Source organism: Tetrao urogallus (genome assembly GCF_951394365.1).
Source record: "Tetrao urogallus genome assembly, chromosome: 5".
NCBI classification, from domain to species: domain Eukaryota; kingdom Metazoa; phylum Chordata; class Aves; order Galliformes; family Phasianidae; genus Tetrao; species Tetrao urogallus.
The window spans coordinates 5,377,987-5,399,944 of NC_136818.1; the positions used below are offsets into that span (position 1 = coordinate 5,377,987).

General features: G+C 41.7%; 1 protein-coding gene across 1 annotated transcript in view; it reads left to right on the forward strand.

The window, feature by feature from the left end:
* Nucleotides 1-21,958, forward strand: part of LRP8 (LDL receptor related protein 8) — a gene marked incomplete at both ends in the record, with an annotated part of 150,672 nt that overhangs the window by 93,054 nt on the left and 35,660 nt on the right. The window contains one exon of the mRNA XM_079535977.1: nucleotides 20,809-20,937. Coding sequence (XP_079392103.1) covers nucleotides 20,809-20,937 — 129 coding nt within the window. The remainder of the gene's footprint in view (nucleotides 1-20,808; nucleotides 20,938-21,958) is intronic.

The window sequence follows — 21,958 nt, forward strand, 5'->3', positions numbered from 1 at the left end:
ATGGCTTTTTATTTTCTGAATGCTTTTGTAGCTATTTTTTTAAATACCTTGTGGGCTCTGGTTGGTTGTTAGGGATTCTATGTCCCTGTCTCTAGTGCTGAGTTAAAGATAAAAGGTTGTTGTAAAGAAACAAAAAAATCCCTACTTAGTTTGCTACTGCTTCCCAGATCCCTGAAGCTGCTCAGCTTTGTACCTGGAGATACCCTCTCTCAAGATGTTACCCTTCCACAGGTTTTCAGGACAGTGTGACCTGTTTTGTGTCCATAGATAAGATGGCATTACAGCTTGCCTGATTTTGTTCAACCTGTGATGTCCAGGTTTTTTTCCTGCTATCCATGAAGTGCATTTTCTTCAAGCCACTGAATTTGGCAGGGTGCAGTGGCAGTAAGTGGCTATGGAGTTCCCAACTGATGGAACCTGTAGGGCTTCTCACTATTGTATCTGGCATGAGCTGAATTTAGAGAAGATGGTTGTTCAGGCTTCTGGTTTGAAAATGAGTTATTATGAAGAAGAAGCTGCTTATGTTTCTTCTTTTCTTTGAGCTAGATCCTTGATCTAAAGATACTCTTACATCCACAGGTTTGTCCAAGAAAATTATTCATGTAGCAGGCAAATAGCACTGCTAAAGCTCAGTGTTCTGCCATCTGTCAGTTCTTCAGTGCTATTATTTGGCAGCTGAGTTTATTTGGTCTCATTTATTTTATATTAAAGTTTCCAAAATAAGCGTATCCCTCTTCTGTAAGCAGATCTTTTCAGGCAGATATTGTGGGCTGGAGCTGTTCTCTCTGAAGTAATCATCCGAAATAATGATGGAGGAAGGGGATTGTTTTATTTTGGCTTAGTTTGTTTATTGCATGGAAGTGGAATGAGCCCCTAAATCAGGGGAAGCAAAGCCACGCAAACTCAAAAATTAATGCTATCCACAGAGGGCAGGAAGGACAGAATGCACAATTTAAGAAGTTGGGTTGAATGAGGCTGGGGGAGGGAGGAGGAGGAATGTAATGTTGAAGAGAAGAAAGTTATTTCGAGATACATACTTAATAAATGAGAAGAAATGGGATGGTGAGTGAGGTGGAACAAAGAAATGCTGTTTAGCTGTGCTGCATTGCAGTGCTGATGGAGAAGGGGAAGAGTTAATGCCACGGCATGTCACACTCCAGCCTCATCTTCCTTGACAAAGCCTTACTAGGTTCAGGAAGTCTCTGTTCAGGAAAGGTTGGCTGCATGTATGTAAAGCAAATGAACCACTTAGGCCTTGCAGGATGCCTGCTGGGAGGGCAGCCAGGGGAGATGCAGGCTTATCCTCTGTGTGACATGAGCCAGTGCTGCTGCCCTCTGCCTATGGGTGAGGCAAAACCTGCAGTAGGTGCAAAACTGCCATCATTGGAAAGTGTTCTGAAACAGTAATGGGTTTCATCTGTGTTGTGCCAGCTTGTATGCAATGAGCTTCCCACAAAACATGAAAAAAGGAGAACGGAATGTCGAGAAACAGTGGGAGCGGAGTTAATACTTCTGTCAGCCAGACACCCCTGATTCCCATGTACCTCACCAGAGTCAGTTTTTGAGATACAGAAAATGTTTTTGACCTCAGAGTCAGCTCGTTCACCTGAGGATCTTACAATTGTTTGCTACTAGGTTATGTAGCAACATGCCTGTGCAGGATCTCTGGTAAGGCCCCACAAACCATCCAGCTGAGGAGCTCCAGACCTCTTCTTCATTGTTCTCACTAAAAGCAGCTCACTGCTACTCTGTGCCCATCCTGCGGTGGTGGCATGTGCTACACAGGCTTTGCTTAAAGGTGAGATTCCTTGCTATGTCGCCATCCAGTTTTTGGGAGCTGAAGAAGGGGGAATGGTAGTTACTCTTCTTACTGAACTAGGAGACCTCTATCAAAACGGATGTTAGCCACCCAGTGCTGTTCCAACATAGGTACAGAATCATGTGGCTTTTTTACAGGAAAGAAATTTTAAATTTTTCTCTGAATTTAATTGTTTAATGACAAGTAAAAATCTCTGGAGAAAAATAAAAACAAATGCTAGCAAACAGTAGCAGCACTGATGGGAACATAAATTAAAGGGATAGAGCAAGTAAAGATCTAAGCTGGCAAACTCTTGCCTAAGGACATCGTATATGTAATGAGATCAAGGAATGCAGGCAGCAGAAACTCACCATTTCTTATTTCTTTATCAGATATGTGACATTCTCCTAGTTAAGAGCAGAAGTTATTATACGGAATGGTGCAGGAGGATGTTACGAGAGAGAAAAAGGGAGGTCTGAATTCATGTTGCATGTAATAAGGAATGGTTTAATAGGCAGGTTTAATAAGCAGCAGTCCTAGAAATAGATATATATATTCTTAATGGAAGTGGAATATAAAATGAAATCCATGAATGTTGGTTTGAAATGCAGTTATCAGTTCATGCAGTCCTCCTTATTTTGAAGTGCATGTCGTTCAGGGAGATGTATCCAGATTTTACAGTTATATTTTTAATGGGCATTTTCCACGATCCTGGCCACTTTATGTGCTGCTGCTGTGTATGCTGATCTGTAATACTGGTCAGCATGTAATGGTCCTCGTTTGCTATTAAGTTGCACAAAAGCATAATTCTGCAATTGTTGGTATTGCTGACAGTATTGCTCACCCCCAAATGCACAACCCTCTCCTAGCTTCCCATTCACCCCAAAGGAAATTATTTCCACATTATTCATCTTTGATCTATGTCTCGTGCATGTCTGACTGAGTTTGGTTACATTACTGTGCTTTTCTGGAAAGCGACTTAATAGACTGTTCCTGCCCTTGGAGAATTCATTTATCTTGAAGAAGAGTGGACTGTCTCACTCAGGCTATCATGTACACTGGGCCACTGAACTTCAAATGGGGGGAGGGGGGAAAGAAAGCGAAAAAAGCCACCACAAACAAACTAGGTCAAATCATCCAGGCACAGCCACATACCACGTTTTAGAACCTGGGGCAGAAACAGAAAGGATTTTTTTTTTCCCCCCCCAACATCAAGAGCAGATCTTCTTGTTTATATTGTGCTATGATGGTGGGGAATTGTATGTGCAATAGAATAAATAAAGACTATTCTGTTGGAGGAATTTGTTACAGGCTCAATCAAGGCATTGAGTGAGATAAGGTTAGTGTCAGATATACAAGTGTTCATTTCTACAGCACTCCCGTTGCACTAACTGGCTATTGCCAGCACAAAATCCAGCTTCCGTGCTCTGGTTACTGGGCCCCCACAAATGTGGTGGGCCCTTGGGAGCATTACAGCAGCTGAGGTTTCCACGCATCTGTAAACAAATATAGCATAAGGTGCAGAAGGTGGGAATGCTTCTGGAGCTACAGGACCCTCCTGGTGGCAGGACATAGAAAAGACAGTCTGGTTTTCCAGAGGCTCAGACTGAGTTTGTGGGACTAATGGCAAAAATTTTGATTTGTCAAAGTGAAGAAATCAATGGGGACAGAATAAAATAAAATCATCCCATATCATCTTTCCATGAAGTCACAGGATAATTTAAGACAGAAGGGATCTCTGAGGCTCATCTAGTCCAGGCCCCTGCTGCAAACAGGTCACTGTTCTTGCATTTGGCCACCTATGTTAATGAAAAAAATCCTTGGATGTCACCTGCAGTTTCTCCGTTGCAGCATGCATCACCATGCACATCTGAGAAAAATCTGTCTTTGCTTCTGTAGTCCCTTCCTATTTCAGCGTTGAAGGCAGCAATAAAATCTTCCTTTCGCCTCCTCTTCTGATGGCTGAACACAGTTCTCAGCCTCTTCTTGTGTGCAGTCTATTGTTGTTTTGCCAGGAAATTGGAAATAGCACAATTCTGTAAATGGAATCGATTTTTTTCATCATTCACTAACCTCTGTCAAAGCTCATCACATCCAAAATGTAATATAAAAAATATCTTACGTCTTTTGTATGCTGGTTACCTTCCAGGTCTACTTATGAAGGGTTTCAGACTCTTCATTCTGTTCAATGAATATATTAGCAATACTCTGGAGATGGATGAGACTTGTCAAGGCCGGTTAGAAGACCAGTAGTTCCCTACAGATTGTATCTTCTGGTATAGTAAAGACTTTTAAAAGTCTTTTTTTATCCTAAGTATGTGTAACTCTTCAAATGCTCATAAACATTTCTACTTCACTCATCTTATCTCAGCCAATGTATACTTTCTTCACGAGTGTCCCTGGTTCCTTTATCACTGTAGCTTATCTGAATGAGTTCAAGTGGGTTCTTGTTGAGCAACTCCAAACTGACCTCAATATCCCAAAGGACACAAAATGGTAGGTACTAACACAAGAAATCTTCGACAAGATGAGAAACCTAATCTAGCTTTTCTTGCATCCTGTCCCTTTTATTGAAGCATGAAATTATCCTTTTACATCAAAGCAAATTCAGCAAACTCAAAGCCTAGCTGTTTATCCTTAGCAGCAGGAAAACTTTATCTGTGGCTGTTGGGCAGTGAATTACATCTCCTTTTTGATGATTTCCATGGCTTTGGTGATCTCAGCTTTTTACTTACCTAGAGATGTAAATTAATTTAGTGTATGCAGTGATTGTGCTTCAATTCTACCAGTGCTAAGAACTTTGAAGTAATACCCTTTAAAGAAAACCTATTTTTCCTTCAATGGAAGGTAGTTAGAGCTTGAGTTTCAAAAGTGACCTTTTCAGAGGTTCTAGGCCAGTAGGAAAACCAATAGAAGTTATCTGTTGGATCTTTTCAGATGTTTTTGCTGCTCTTTTATTAAGCAATGTAATCTTGCAAGAAAGTCACTTTGCAGGATTTGGCATTTGCAGCGTCCATATGCCTCAGGTCATAGAATCATAGAATGGCTTGGGTTGGAAGGGACCCCAAGGATCATCAAGCTCCAATCCCCCTGCCACATGCAGGGTGACCAACCTCCATATCTAGTACAGACCAGGCTGCCCAGGACCCCATCCAACCTGTCCTTGAACACCTGCAGGAATGCTCCAGGTCAGCTCTGAGCTTTCATTAGTTGACTGTTGCAAATATTTAAATGTTGGCATTTAAATATTTTTCCTATTGGTCTAATGTGTTCGTGCAGTTTGTAAACAGGAACAGTCATAAAAGGGCTTGCTGCTGCCTTTTATGGCTGCTATTAATCTTGCAGTTACTTCAGTGAGAGAGAAGCAGCAGGAAAGCGAAGGTTGAGCATATGAAGGCCTTGTGTATGTAGTTATTTGGAAGCCCATCAATACTGAACTAGTAAAAACTGAAGAGGCTTTCAAAAATACTCAAGCAGCTTTTCACAGCCTAATGATTTTCTTTTTTTCCATTCTCTTCCTGCTTGTGTTCTGAAATTCAGATTAGAACCACAATTACTGTGGCTGATGTGAAAAGAAAATAATTTCTGGGAATCAAAAGCAAGTCACAATTTGAAAACCGAAATATGTTGCCAACTAAATGAGGCAGCATTGCACTGTATCTGTGCAGAAAGCAAATCTCTTGCCCTTTCTTGAATGGATGAATTACGGTGTGAGGAAAATATTTTAAGAAGTGAAAATGAAATGGTACTGTTCAACATTTTCCACATTTAAATATTTTGTGTTTTAATGGGTTTCTTGTAGGTTGAAGCTGTGATTCCTAATTGCACCTTTTACTTAATAGATCCTTTTCCCGTGTTTGTCTCCTTGCACAGTTGTGGGATCATGTTTCCATTCAGGACAAGCTCCCACTGAACTCGTTTGCAGTTTTAACGAGGGTCTCGTGATACTCGGTCCTGCTTCCTTGAGGATTAGCATCATGATTAAGACTGGTTTAATATGCAACCTCTGCATGCTTTGGTAGATAATTTATGTCACTTAAACCTTGCCCTGGAGGCTTTTAGTTCTCTGAAATGCTTTCAGTCGTACTGTGCCCAGAGCGAGGCACCTCACTGGCAGCACTGTCTGCAGCGTGAGGCTCACGTACATCTTCGCCCTGCACATCTGTGGGGTGCAGCAGGCCTCCACAGCTGCCATGGGCCTCAGCCAGCTCTTGGCTTTAGTAATAGCTTCTGGCCTCTAGTAAGCTAGGGCCTCTAGTGAGGACACTGTGCAGTAGCTGGATTCTGACTGACATTTCAACTCACCCCATCTTGTATTTTAACATAGTAAGCCACGTTAAGAGCCTTTTGTATTAGGATACAAGAGGCCTTAGCTCAGTAGTTTTGTTAGGCCACACATGCGTATGCGTTCTTATATGAGTGCACTAATGCCAGTTAATGAACCCTATTTCCAGCTTATACTTTCATACTAAGCATCTTACTGTGTCACTGGAGTTCTCTAAGTGTACTATGCTATAGGACTTGAGTTACTGTGTGAAGGCTGTGAATTCTGTTTTGTGACAGAGGTAGTAAATAGTCTTTTTTGACGTGAACGTAATCATGCTTCTCCTTGTGAGGCAAGAAGCATGTCTGCATGTTGGTCAGCCAGCGTTCTTTCCTAGTTGTACTAAAATCAAGTAAAATTATACGTATCTGTAGGAGTGCACATACACAAAATGATTATATGTAATTCGAGCATTTCAGCAGGTATGTTGGCTGTGTATAGAATGTGAACAAGAAATAGGAATTATCATACTAAATTCTGCTAGAATTTATGTTTTTGTTTCAATTCCTGCCTCTGGGCATGTTGTCAGAGTCAGACTTGGAGCTGAGCTGTGTGAACTAGCAGGGCTATGTGTAATGAAGGGAAGGTACGGATGGCAGGGGAGCACCTTTTGTTCTCAGCCACAGGTCTACACACCACTGTTTTTGTGCAACAGTCGGAGCAAATTCAATTGAAATACCATCTAAGCTGTCTGTTCTGTCGTCTGAAAAAGGAAGCAGGTGAGGGTTTCTTTGTATGTATATAAAAGATGAAATGTTCCTTTCTGAGAGATACGATTTTAATAGCAGCAGAGCCTTTTCAGAATTGCTTTTTATTTGCGCATGTAAATGTATTTTAGAGTGAGGATATCTTAAAAATGGTTAAGTATATGGTTGTCTGCTGAATGCTTTTTCTACTCTGAGTTCTTCATGCTTTTTTGGCCCCTTTGAGCAGGAATTCATATGTTGGTACCTTCACCAGCTCATAGGAGTTTTCACCTTAATATGGGAAAGCAGCATCTTCCAAGCACAAGCTTGGATCCCAGTCTTGGTGAAGGAGCTGCCTCTTTGTGGCAGTGCAGATGTTAGCACAGTGCTGCAGGATGGCTTCCTTTCAGCTACTGTGCATGCTGAAGATAGCATAACATGGAGTGTGACGCAAGATGCCTTCACAGTGTGAATTTTTACAAATTCCTGGATGATATTTTTATACTCTGTGCTCTAACAGAACAGAAAGGCCATGTAATAACAGCGGACACAAGGTGCAATGTCAACGTTGCAGCGTACCTGGGGAAGCTTTTCATTTGGAAGTAGATAAGGTGCAGATTTTCTGGTAGCAGGAAAAAAAATGTTTTGCAATGGATTCTGGCAGTTTGCTGGAGAGTTGTGCAATTTTTCTTTCTATAATTTTTATCACTCATCTTGGCAGGTTTCATTATGTTTGCTCATCTGGGGACCTTTTGTGGCTGTAGGTTCCCTATTGATAAGAAGCACTTTTGCAGCCATAATCTCTTTTACGATGGATGTGGTCTCAGTGCTGCTTGGCTCCTTTATCCTTCGTATAATTTAGTCCCCCTAGTGTTCTGTGGGGCTTTTCCCTCCCTGTTTTGATTAGAATTGGAGTAATCTCTGTCAACCAGAGAAAGAAAATGAGCCTGGGCAGAGGCATAATGAAAGAGCAGCTGCTGATGCAGAGGCTCAGGGAGCCCTGCGGGTTTATGCTGGACTCTCAGCCACAGTTGAGAGACTTCTGAAGAGCCTGTGTTTTCATCACCGTTTGTAACCAGCGGCTCTCGATGGAGCCCAGCATGCAGTCTGAGAGCATTCCTTCCTCCTCACACTCCAGGTACAAAATTATTTCAGGATTAGCCTGAGATAGAAAGGGAAGCACCCAGTGTGCCCACGTGCACTTTGCACATAAGTTCTCCAGTCTCATGAGTACTCTGGAGTGTCTGGAGAAGGACTGCTGCCTCCTCTGCACCACAGCCTCTGCAGTACTGGTTCAAACATGGCCAACCTAGGCTGGCATCAACTGCAGAGCACCTACACTGCTGAGAAAGTGAAGGTTTGAGGAAGGGGTGGTGGCTGTTCAGTAGCCTGATGCGTGAGATAACTCCAGCTGGGGCTTCCTCCTGATGTCTCTGACTTCTTTTACCCTCTGGGTAAAAGGAACTGAAAAGGAGCTCTGTCAGATACCTTTGAGTGCAACTAATGATGTTTCACTTTTACGAGTATTTGATCACTGGCTTATCTGGAAACTGCATACTAATCAGACAAGTTGCTTCAGCTGGAGATGATTAGTAGGAAATCAAGATTAAATACTCTAGGTAACATTTTCTAATCTTCTAGATTTATCAGCGTACACCAAGATTTCATACAGGTTATGTAAAAATACTGACCTTATAATAATAGATTTAATTAAATTAATTTGTGAGGAAAGATTAAAGCGAGCCTTGGGAGAAGCAATTCAAATCTTTCAGCCAACCAGATGGAGCATTTTCTTTTCTCACAAAGGAGAACCACGTCCAAGTTTCTAGTAGGGCTTTTGGTTGTTTTAATCAATGATTTCTTCCCAGAGAACACAGTGTGGTCGTTGGTTGAGATTTTTGGTGTGCTGTGTTGGTTGGTTGTTCTTTTTTTGCATAATTAAAGTTTCATTTTGTTTCTGTAATTACCTACCTGCTTATCTGATGGGAAACTCACCGAAACAATTCCTGATCTATTATTTGCAACCTAGACAGCGAACTAAAATGCCTTGAAGGGATTAAAGAAATATTGTCAGCTTTAAAGTCACATTTTAAATTCTTTGAGCCCCTTCTGAATTGGAATTCTGTCTGATACCACCCAAACACTTTGCAAACAGTGATTATTTCAGCACCAAGATGTGTGTGAGATACTTTAGAAAGCAAATTAAACATAGGTCCATTAACAGCGCTCAGCATTTCCCTTGTAATTAAGTAATTGCATTTGCAGCTGAGTTACTGAAGCCAGTGGGGCTCTGCCTAGACCCCCACAGCTGCTTTCTAGCAGAGCTTACACTGTGCTGCAGTTACGTGTGTGTTTTAGAATGAATTTTTATTAGAGCAGAAACAAGCGAGAGGGTTAACAAGACTCAGAGCAGAAGGAGTAGAACATTGATGACAGACTTCATTCTATAGTGAAAGGGTCTTCATCTGAGGCCAGGAATAGCTTGATTGTTACACTTATAAATGTACATAGATTAATGATTCTGTTACCAGGATTATTATAGAATTGGCAAAAGAAGCCTTTGAGAAGATGCTTAATCAAGAGATAGAAGAGGACACCGGTGCAGAGAGCAGAACAAGCAGCAGCAGAGGTAGAGGGGTTGTGGGAGAAATGTGATGTGTGCTAGTGGCAGAGCACAGCTGTTCAGAGCTGCTCATGTTGGTGCCACTGCATCTTTCAAGGTGGTTGCATTAAGTCTGTTGGTTATATTGTTCTTTGATAGACGCCAGTTAATAGTAGGGCTATGAATTGTGGTTGAATTTTACCAGGGGATTAAAATCTCTTAACTTTGATATTCTTCTTGGTGTAATTTCTTGGCAGGCTTTTTATTAACTCAGCAAGATTTGACAACATGGAAACACTTAAAATTTAACGTTGTTCTTTCACAGTCCCTTACTTAGAGTTTCTTCATATCTCTTTAGTGAGGTGTCTTGTTAATTTACCTCTTTCTAAGAAGTGAAGGTAAGGAGTGAAGTCCAGACTTTTGGAAGAGCCTGAGCCAATACTTTTGGAAAGGATAACCACCTTTTAAATCTACCTTTTCCAGATGCTAAGCAGTTTCTTATAAACTGACCATCCTAAATTATTGGTTTCTGGGAAGCAATTTCTCTTGCAGGCTTTATTTCTGTAGTGCTGGTGGGAAGGGTGGCATCTGGCCATGGCCAGGCTTTAATACTGCATGCACATGCATCAGTATTTTAGTGAGGGCAGTGAGGTGCACAGCCTCTGCCAAGGGTTGAGCTCAAGCAACTTCTTCAAACCCATCAGTGTGAGAGAAGGAAAGAAAAAAAATGTTTGGAATCTGTGCAGCCTTCAGTCACAGCTGATCCTTTCCATGTGTGCTCTCAGATTTTGCATCTAATCCGTGTTGTCGGTGGACTTTGTTGTCCTGAAATGTAAAGGTCACCGCTGCTACTTCCAGTTGCTGTTGGTCTGGGAGTGTGGGTATTTGGGCTGTCTGCATGTTGTGGTCCCAGTCCTGGCTGCAATCCTTTGGCCAGCGCCTGTCAAACTGTTCCTTGTTAATTTTCCTGAGCTGGTAATCTTGTTTGTGGTGTTTTCAAGAGAAATGTTTGGGCAATATTAAGTCAGCATTGTGAGCAAAATTTTGATTGTTCTTTTTGCTTCCTTTCGTTATGCTGATGTAAACAATAAACCTTTTCAAATGCATAATTATCCCTACAAAGGATACTTGCAATAAGTGGAATAAATAGCAGATCTGGACTGTTCTGCTGGTCTCAGTACTGGCAGCCTGAGGTCTGTACTCGGATCTGAGTCCTGATGTGCAGGATTTCATTTAATCTAATAGTGATCACTCTGTTCTGTTCTTGCATACCCACCTGTACACACATGCCTGAGTTCTGCGTGACCATTTTCTTCCACTGGCTAGTGAGCAAGGAGCTTCCAAGTATGAGACTTTCTTTTCTTTGCAAGATGGGAGCCTGTTACATTGTCATTACGTGGTGTAATTGTCTTTGTTTTTAAAGTCTGGCTTCAGGAGACAGCATTTAGACAGCCTTTAGTAACGTAAATCAAGGAATTTTTCTCTTTACAAATATTATAAGAAATTATGAGCCGTTGTTTGTGGTGATTTCTAAATACCAGGGAGATGACCACTATGAAAACATTTCAAAGGGAAATAGCTTGGAGACACAGATTATGTTTAGAAAAGGCCAATTTAAACTAAATAATCTTTAAAAAAAATCCCGGTTATACATAATGAATGGAGTAGAGATCTCTAAAATTGTGTGCAATAATTGAAATTTTAGAAAACTGAATTAACATGCCTGTGAATTTCAGATTTGTGAGATAAGTTCTTTCTTTTTCGTAGCCTAGGAACAATTCTGCATGCTCTTCCCCTTCGCTTGGATGTTTCATTTCTCTCCTATGTTCCTGGCTTGGAAGAAGTGTTTTCTTCCAAAAAGTGTAAAACAGCTTCCAGTGGAAGCTGTTGTGTAACATATGTCCCAGAAGGAGTGAATACATCCCTGCCTGCTCATCAAATATTTTGAGAACTAGGGCTGATGTTTCAGGCTTTCAAGACACATTTTTCTCTCCTGCTGAGCCATAGAAAAGAATTTGATAGCTCAACCCCACACATTTGCAGGCTTTCTCCTTACTGTACTCATTTATCCACTTTCCCACAGATCCTTACGTGTCAAAATAGACTCGATGGAGACACTGGAAAGGTCTGAGAGAGGGAGAAAAAGGGAGAAGGGGAGCATGCAGCTCTTGTGTAGCCATGCGATGTATGCTTTATGGTTACCATGGATGACATGTGCCAACACACACGAAGAAAAGATCCACAAATCTGTCTCTTGAAAATCTGGAGCTCCTGCATGGGGCATCGTTTTTATGTGCCATTGGATAAAACCATTATGACCCGGACAGTAATGATGAGGTTGGGCAAAGCAAGTCAGGTTGTTTTGTTGATTTAATGTTACCAAGAGTGCATTATATCTACATCTTGAATATTCTCACAAAATTTACTTGCAATTTTTCTGTATATTTTGATTCATCAAGTATAGATAGTATTTCAAAAAAGTGCTGAATCTGGATGCTGGGGTGATGCATAAGCTCTTCTTTTGTGTGCTCTCCCAGAGTTACCTTCATTGACGTAACTGATGTCAGGAGGCTGATGTAATCCAGCAGCGTGTTGGAACATTGGTAGGAGCACACTTTGTAGGGTTGTTGGTGTTATTTCGAGCAGTAACAAATAGGTGTTTCATTCTGCTGCTCACGTGGCTGCTTTTGGAGTGTTCTTTTTCCCCAGCAGAATGAAGAATTCTGCCCATTCTCAGATACATTTCCAACAATTTCAGTTGCATTTTGGGGTGCGTGTAAGGAATTGTTTCCTGTACATTTTGAAGGATGTACTGATTCAGCTCAGCCTGGGATCATCAGAAGAGCATGTTGCTGCAGGCTTAGGCTGTAATTGTGATACAGATGAGAATATCTGCCAGGCTGTCCCTTTCCTCTTGTAAAAGCTGATTAGCAGACTGGCATCTGTTTTCTTTGGGGATGTGGCACAGATGCCCATACTGTGAAGGAGCTGACTCACTGCGGTGCAGCTGACCTTTCTTCAAGGCATAGGATGATTAATGGCGAGTGCTTGCCAGTCATCCCATGCCCCTGGTGGTACCAGGCAGGGATGATAGCTTCTTGTTTTTCTGGTTGTTAGTGTGATGCCGAGCAGGTGCTTTGGGTCTTCCAGCAGAGCTCTTGGACTGTTAAATTCTCTCCCCTTGAGATCCATTTGTCTTCTTTCCTGCAGGTGGAAAAACCTCCATAAAGACAACTGTGTCTTGTTGTTAGAGAAGGTTTTGGAAAGGTTAGGAATGGCGAGTGCAGCAAGCTGTTTAAAGTTCTGACATCAGGCTGCCTCAAGTCGTAGGTGACTGGAAAGGAAATTATACCTGACCTGCATAGGAAATGAGGTGTACTGTCAACTTAAAAGTCATAAAAATTGCTTGGTTTAGACCAAATGCAACCTGCATACAGATGACAGAGCCTTGTCACAGAGATCCATTCTATCACTTTCAAATACTACAAGTTAGAAAGAGTCTTGCTGTTAAGACCCAGCGTGTTATACTGCATTTCTATGAACTTCTGCCCCTTTGCTAGGTGGGTCGGGTTCTTGCAAATAAAGATAATTCAGTCTCACTGGGTTAGCAAATAGCTCAGGCATGATAACACGTGTTAAACTGAACTTTAATACTTGTTAAATTAAACTCAGGTGACTCAGAGCTGGTAAAAGACAAAGGCAGCTGCTGTAAAGCAGAATGGCTATTGAACATTAGGGACGTGAGCAATCCTACAAGGGTCACATAATTGCAGAGTTGGAAAATGTCTTATTAGGGGGTATCTGATTATTTTGAAGAGAGAGTTGAGAGATGTCTTTATTGATACACACCTATCTGCTTGAAGGAGAGGTTTCATCACACAGTTATTTCCTTAGGCTATCGAGAAACAGCATAGTTTGATCCTGTGAACAAAAGCTGAAACTAGGTAAGAGATAAGGGCTAGAACAAGAGATAAGATACCGCTCTTAACAACAGTAATAAATAAACCAGTGCACTCACTTGTCCAGAAATCTTTAGCAATTGAAGTCTGTAAATCAGAATTATACCTGTCTTTAAGAAATGCTGTACCTGAAATGGGGTGTTTGTGTAGAAATGCTATGCTTTTGCTGTGCCAGCATTTGGCTGATTTTAATGATCTGAGCTTTCAGATGTGGGAATTTGTCTCAGCTGGTGCAGAATTCGGTGAAGCTGCATGGCTTTACATGAAAACGTTTGGCCCAAATGCTGCAGGCTGAGCTCTGCCACCAGCAGTCAGTCCATCTGGGAATTACTCATGCAATCCAGATCACTGCAAAGGAATTTTCAGGGCAAAAATAGCCTCGTTCATTTAAGGGAAAACAGTTCATGGGTGAGGGAGAGCTGCTCTCCTTTTTTTTTTTTTTTCCCCCAATCTCATCATTCATTGATCTGCGGAGGCAGTCAAAAAGTGCTGTGGCAGGACCTGCAGTCAGCCAGAGCTCATATAGGACACTGCTTTGATGTTTCCTTGTAGCTAGCATCTAAAAATGTCCAAAACAACTGTACGAGATTAGCTTTAATTAAACTAAAATCTGGTGTCAGTTTCTCCCTCCCTGCCGCATGCTGCAGCCCTGCTGCTTGCAGAGCACTCGCTCCCTGCCAGCCCAGCACTGTACTGTGAATATTGCAGACAAGCAGGGCTGGTGCCCTTTATCAATGCCATTATGGGTATCAGTAAAGCCTTTTTCTGTTCTGTGAGCCTTAGAGGAATAAAAAACAAGAAAAACTCCAAGAGGGAGTTTTAATTTCGGGTGGTCCTATGTGTTGAGCACAGAATTGGACCTTAAGTCATCCTTATGTGCCCCTTCCAACTCAGGATATTCAGTGTCACATGAATGAAAGACAGAACTGGTGAGATTTTGCACAGTGCGTTATCTCGCTGCCTGCTAGGCAGGTTGATGGCAGAGTTCTCACGAACTTAATTATTCTTCATCAAGCAGGAGTTATCTAATACATAATGATACTTCCGTGCAGCTCTGATCTGCAAGAAATATCCTCTGAGATAGGAAGGCACTGTGCTGCAGATAGCAGGGCGTTTCCTTCTGCTGATGGGCTTTGCAGCTGTGCCCGGCTTCAAGCAGGTGCTCTGCCTTCAGGACTGGGGCTGCTGCAAAGGTAGCAATCTCAGGGCAGATCCCTTGTCTGAACAAACCGACTCGTTTCCTTCTGATCAAAAGTTCTTAGTGAGAGGTGCAGCTTGGATTCTTTAAAGCTTCTTACGACAGGCTATATTTAGAAATGGGAAGAATATATTATTAATTATAAAGATGCTGTAATGCTGTGAGGATGTTTAATCCATGCCCTTAATGAATGAAAGACTTACTGTACTGAAGGAAGGTTATGCAATTAACAGCATATTCATTAGGAATTCATCAGATACCAAACTATCCTTATCTTTAGGATAATAGTAGAATATCAGATGACTTCCTTATTATTGCTTAAGTGATAAGAATAGGAGGCAAGAACTTCCACAGGAAGGTGAACATAATACAGTTTGCACATACACTGTGCAATACATGGTTACATGCATGGTTACATCTCAGTTTACAGGCTTAGTGCACTCTGGCTGTGCTGGTGTCAGTCAGTGGGATGTGCTGGGAAGAACTGGACGTGGCAGTTGGTGCCACATAGCTCTTGTTGCTGAATGGGTGCAAGCAGTGCACAGCCACTTAGGTTCATCCCAGCACATCTGGGGATGCTCCCTGTGGTCTCTGTAGTACTTTCAAATCCATACTGGCCCTGTAAAATGGATAAAATGGAGCCACTTTGCAGAGGCGTTTTATCTCACTTTTGTGATTTTTAGGCATACCTTCAGACCTTTTGGTACGATTTTTTTTTCCTGTCTTCAGTTTACGACTGACATCTAGTAGCTGGTTTTTGTTGTTTGATACGGACTGATGGACTATTTTTTATGCTGTGCCTAATTTAGAATTGAGGATTAATTTGGCTCAGAAGTGAAGTAGGCAAGAGCTTCACTGTGCCTGAATGTGTCTGAAATGAGCCTTCTTCTGGAATTTCCTTCTGGATTTGTTGTAATAGGATTGGAACTCTTTGATTTGCATATTATGGGAATTCTAGAAATGAGTGTATGGAAAGATAAATTAGCAGCTCTCATTGGCTGCTCAGCCTTTAGCCTGTTGGGCTTCTTAGCTCCTGGTGCTGTGTTCAGCCACTTTGCTAAGAACTGGGGTGGTGACCAAGGGGACGTGGCTGGTGGACTTACTGCTATGCTTTTTAGAAACTGACTTCCAACAGGTCAGGGTCACAGTGCCACAGAGTGAAACAGAGTGAAGCAAGGTTACAAAACTCCGTATCAATAAACTCCGTATCAAAAATGGTCACATAGCATTTTATTTGGTTAAAATAAATAAATAAATAAATACAGCTCCCATATGCACCCAAAGCCTACAAATAAAGAAAGAAGCATTACTGTATTGCTACAGATTGAGAGAATATAGTTCCTACTTGTGTTTCTGTAGAGAACAGCCCTTTTCACAGTCCTTGCTAATTCAGGTCATGAGGGATAGGCTTCATAAATCAGAGCTTCAGAGTTGGGTCTGTTGTGCTCATGGGATGCCTGGATAATGGGGATTAGGCTGTGCTGCTTACACGCAGAGCTGACACCGCCAGGCTGGTACCTGAATAGATGACAGAAGACTTCTAATAAGTCACATGTTGGCGGAGGAAGGCTAAGGCAGCTTTTCCCAGCTGCACACCTCTGCTCCTCAAGGCCATCGTGGGCTCAGAGAGCTGCATTCAGCAGCTCAATGCATCAATTTGTCAGCTGTGGGGCTGCGTGAGAAAGTTTGAAAGTTGTTCAAGAATCTATTTGCTCACAAGGCTTTGGAATCACTGAACTAAGGCACCGGGCAGGTTTGCCTCTAAAAAATGGCATTTCTCGGGGTTAATTAGCCGACTTCCATTCTTGGCTAGCTTGTGCTGCCTTAACCTCCTGACTCTCATTTCTTCCTTGACACTCTTCTTTCTTCCCTTAGCATGTCTGTTTGAACTTCACTGATTCCCAGCTACGTTGCAACCAGTCTGTGTGCTGGGTCAGCTGTTACCTTTGAGTATTTTATTCTCCTAAGAGCTTCCTGGATCAGAATTGCCTTGACAGCATCATGCATCACTAATTATGGGGGAACACAGTGGACGGTGATAAATTTTAAAGGCTTCTTGTAGCCAGGCTCAGGTTTATCTCGTAGGTATGTTTGGATAGATTAGAAAACAAATCGCAAGTGTGCCAGGATAGCTGAGAGCTTTGGTAAGTAAACCCTTCGTGACCCGTGCAGATGACTGAAGTCCCAGGGCATGAAACTTGATGATTTGTTACTATAAAACCTGATGCCATCTGTCTTTTCAGCTCATCATAGATCGTCTGCACAAAGGCATGGTACGTGCTATCTGTTCTAGACATCCTAAACCTTTGGTCCATTTAGGCTATTCTGTTCTATTTTAGTTTAGGTTACACGTAAGGAAGAACTTTTTCTCTCAGAGTGGTCAGGCACTGGAATGGCTGCCCAGGGAGGTGGTGCACTTGCTGTCCCTGGCAGCGTTCAAGAGGTGTCCGGATGAGGAGCTACGAGATATGGTTTAGTGCTTGTGGAGGAATGGTGATGGGAGGATGCTTGGACTGGATGATCTTGCAGGTCGTTTCCAACCTTGCAATTCTATGATTCTAAGGAACTGCACGATCATTTTGTTGCCGGCTCCTAATTGAAGTTTGGTGTTGTTTTTTTTTACAAGCACATGAGAATGAGCTTAGTAAGATCTGTACTATGCAGTGCAGTGGGTTTAATCTCCATAAGTCCTTTTCCATTCATCCAGGAACTTCTGAGCATAAGTCACCATCATATAAATCTTACCTTACAGTGTAATTTTTTATTAGGTTTATCAACTGTTACGGCTATTTAAGATTCCTTGGCTTTTGAAGTTATGTTTTTGTAGTAGCCTCTCCTAATTTGTCTTCTGAGTTCCTTACAGCAGTTTATGTTTGAAGTCTGAAGGTAATGGCCTTAAGTTAATTTTATCTGTCTTTGTAGAAAGAATAGGTTCTCACTATTACTTAGTGCTCTTTGTGTGCTCACACAAAAGGTTATTGCATGTATTCCAAAACGTGGACTTAGGTGGCAAGCAGCTCAAGTTCCTCAGTCCTGGGAAGTGGTGTTGCAGCTTGCCCTAATTCTGACCTGCAGCCATCCTGTGCTAACGGGTGGCTGTCAACAAAGACATCAGTTGTGGTGGGGATTTTGTCGCACTCCAGTTCTCTTGAGTGCTGCAGTCTTTAATTCATGAAAGCCACTGATCATGCTTTTCATTTTGGCCTGGGCTGGTTTCAACTGGAATCACCAAGTCACCTTCGTTTTCTCAGTGCCCTCAAGCTTTTGCCTGCTGCAGATATCATCAAGTGAAATCCTGGTACAGGTTGCCGTTGCGCTAACTTGAGTAGGAGCTGCAAACTTACACCAAGCTGGTCATCCCAGCAGGGTGACTCTCCGGCTCATTCAGTGTAACAGAAGTGGAAGATCACTGCTGAATCTTAACCTTTTGTGGAAGCAGTTCTTTAATATTGCCTTTAGCATGGTCTGTGTTTGCATATTGCTCATATCACCTTCAAACACAGGCACTCAGCAAAACTGTGGGTCCAGCAGAGTTCCAGTGAGGTCATGGTGTGCTCTGTGCACCAGTGCCAACGCAATTCCTGAGATACACCCATCACAGATACTGCTGCCCCTATGCGTGTCCTTCTCAGTACAAAAAGGATCTTGTTTGATACAGTTTGGTTTGGGCTCGGCTTAACACAAGGAGGGAATAAAGGAGGTCAGCTAAATAAAACACGTTTATATAACAGTCTGAGCAGAAAATCTGATGTGTCTTGTAGGGTTAAGTGAAGTAAACTAAGGCAACACAACTTGCCCTGAACTGGGGAGAACGTGTGGGTGAGTGGCACAGAAGGCACTGTTACATGTTGAGATGGGAGAAAAGACAAGGGAAAATACCACCACAGACCAAACTCGCACACCTTCAGCTGTGGTAATAATTGAATTCACAAGATGGATTCTGAAATGTTGCTGTGCATCCCAAAAAATTCAGTGGGGATGTATCAGATGCTAATCAGTAGTGACTGTAGATTGTAGTGTACTTTCATATGTATATAATATGCAATACATATGCCAGCCTGTGACTGAGATGTTTTTTTGAACTGTAAATCTCCAGGAATTGGGAACTCTGAGTCTTGAATTTCCTAAAGCAATCTCTGCCCTTTGGATCCCTTCCTATCTGAACAGTGCCTGTTTAACAGTTGTGCTTGTCTTGGATGGAAACACGTAGGGAGAGGTATGGATTTATATTTTGTTCATGGTATGTCTCTGAGATAGGACTGCCAGCTATGACAAAAGGAGACCTAAGGTTGGTATTTGAGGAAGAGATCCTTGCTAAAAACCAAACCTTCCTTTAACAAAGAACAACTAAACCATTGTTGGGGAAGCAATTTTAAGGTCTGTACTAAGTGTAGCAGTAAAGGTTTTGAGGAACAATTAAATGGCATGTCCAAATGAATTAAACACTTTTAGTGTAGTAGTTTCTCTGTGTTTTTTTCTGGCTTTTTCTTTTCTTTTCTTAAGAACCTTGGATAAATGCAGGGGGCAGTCTGGAGAGGATGGGAAGCTATTTCAGAACAGACTGAGAAACTGTCCAGACCTGTAAGATGATGCATTTCCACAAAGGAAGGTTCTTTTCAGCCTGTTGATGAAAAATGTTGTGGGTTTCCCACCAGTAGAAGCCACTTAATTACATTTTGTGTATGCTCTTAGGGTACCTGTTTGGTGAGAACCTGACAAACGGTCTTCTGAAAGTAAATCAATTCTGTTTTCTTGGGCTTTCTTGAATATACATGATGTCCGGAGCCTGAAAAGCACAGCAGTGGCACAAGAGGAAGCAAACAGTGGGGCGCCAGTTAGGCTCTGTAGTTCTGTGAAAGACTTTGTAGCCTCGTGTAAAGAAAAAGAAGAATGTGCCATTGGCGGTAGTGAGTAAATGGAACCTTCTTGTCTTCTTTGCTCTTGTCTCCTTACAAATAAACCATTGTTGTCCATCCTTGGCATTTGCAGTTCATTGTGATAAATTGGTGTTGATGTGTCTGACATTTCAACCGAGTTGTTTAATGGTGCTTTTCTGAAAAGGCAGGCCTTGCTATAGCTCGAGTTGGTCCAGACTATATCCAGGGTAAGCACTCACTCTTATGTATGGTGCTAACCCTTTTCTTTCTGGGAGGGTGAAGAGGAAAGGAGAAAGTAAATATTTTGGTCACGTAAGCCCAGAAGGTCTGGTGTTTGTGTAAGCAGTGTGCAGAAACAGAAATGTGAGTCTGGTTTGCAGCTGCCCATTTCATAGCACAAACACTGATGTTGAGTCCATTTGCACTGCTGCATTGTCTCTGCTTGAAAATAACCACCTTGCTGGGATAGGATGAACTGTGGGCAAAAGCAGCTTTTTACTACATTCCTTCAAGTTCAAGCTTTGATTTACATTTTTAAAATACCTGTAATTACTTTGTAAGTGAGATGAATAAAATAGAGATTGTTTTCCATAAATAGGAGTCCTCTGTCTACACTTTTCCAAACCTTTCAGCTTGCCAAAAATATTGATATATTGGTTGCCCACAGCTTCTAGAAATGGCTTTTGAAGTGCTTCAGGGTGCTAAGAAGATGGAGAAATCCTGTGGCTAAATGGTGCTGCTTTTAAGAGGGGGGTTGATGCTTTGAGGCTGCAAGAGGGCCCTCCAACGCCTTCTTGTGCAAGTGGAGAGAAGGTGTAATGTTCATCCTCTCTTGCTCGGTACTTGGAAAGCAGACAGACTTTGCATTAATTTCTTTACCAGGCATGCTGTGAAAGATATTTTTAGTTCTAATCCAGAATTTAAGATTTCCTTTAGAATTTAAGTTCCTTCCTTTTCAGTAGACTTGCAGCCATATGTAGCATTATAATTATTAACAGCTGTGGAAAAACTATTCAACAATGTGTTTTGAACAGGAGAGTTGATCTGCTTAATAAACAAATCCTGACAAACTGGGTAAGGATCGATTAGTTCGTTTTATTTGCATGCTGCTGTACGGTTGTGTTCCTAAAGTAGGGTGGCTGAATCAGGCACACACTGATGGGCAGGCTGTTTTCACATGTGAAAATACTGTGATCTCTCTGAGGGGGCATGTAAGCAGGCAGACCTCAGAACTGTGGACATCACATTTCATTACAGGTCTCAGGATTGAGCCATACAAGTGATAGTAACTTTAAATGCCAACAGTGTTAGCAATGTCTAGAAGTATGTTAAACTTGTATTTTTTCTTTGTTTTATTCTTCTAGCCAAACAAGTGTGCCCAGCTGAAAAAATTAGCTGTGGAGACTTAAGCAACAAGTGTATCCCGTCGTCCTGGAGATGTGATGGGCAGAAGGACTGTGAAAGCGGTATTGATGAGGCTGGTTGTGCTCCTGGTGAGTTAGAGAAATACTTTAATGCATGTGCAACGTCTCCCTTAGGAAAACCATAAAAGTTTTAGAGTGACTATTACAAATTGCATGTAAAGGGATGACTTTTCTGCCAACAAAATTTGCTCCGTCTATATTTGCAATGCTAAGTAGTGGATCTTAAAAAAAAGACATGAAGGAGGGATTCTACAATTGGAGATGGCTGGAGAATATAAAGGGAACTCTGTGGAGAGCTATGCTGTATGTCTTCTGTGCTGAGGCAGAATATAATTAGTTGGTCATGATTATGAGGGCTTAATACCCAGGAGATGTGGTGGTGAGGACTTAAATAGCAAACCTTTTTCTCTTATAGCTTAGCAGCTTAGTGCCACCTTCTTCTTCCTGCAGAGCATAGCCCTGTAGGCTATGTTAGCTTCTGCTGGGATGTAATAGATAGGTCTGGACTTTGTGAATGGCCTGTTGATTTTACTGGACAGAGAGAGAATGATATACAATTTACTGTAACAGTTTTAAATTCAGTCCCTCAATGGCCATTGCCTTTCATTAGGCCTTTTTCTCCTGAATGAAAGAGCTCTTTAACACTGTATTCCGTCTGTGAAAACTCCTACACTGTGTAATCAAGTCATTTCTCAAACTGTCTTTTTGATAGACTAAACATATTTAGTTCTGTGTGCTTCTTGTTGTCAAGTATTTTTCTTCTGAATGAATGCTTGACTCATTTTTGTGGCTCCCTTTGATATCTCAGCTCATTTTCCAACTTTGTTTTCATACAGACCACCAGAACTTTGTGAATATCAGTCTATCCATTACTGTGCAGAAGTAAAATCTCATTCCTGTACTGCTCTTAGTTGTGTATTGTTATTACTTGTCGTTATTTACTTCCTTGTATAAATAGTCCCAGACTATTAAGAAAGTATCTCTTGCTCTGTGTGACTGCCATCACCCTATAGTTATTCACTCCTGTCACTGTTTCTGTCATTTTGTGTGATTCAGATTACTGGTGAGAGGCTTGAATTGAGTACATACA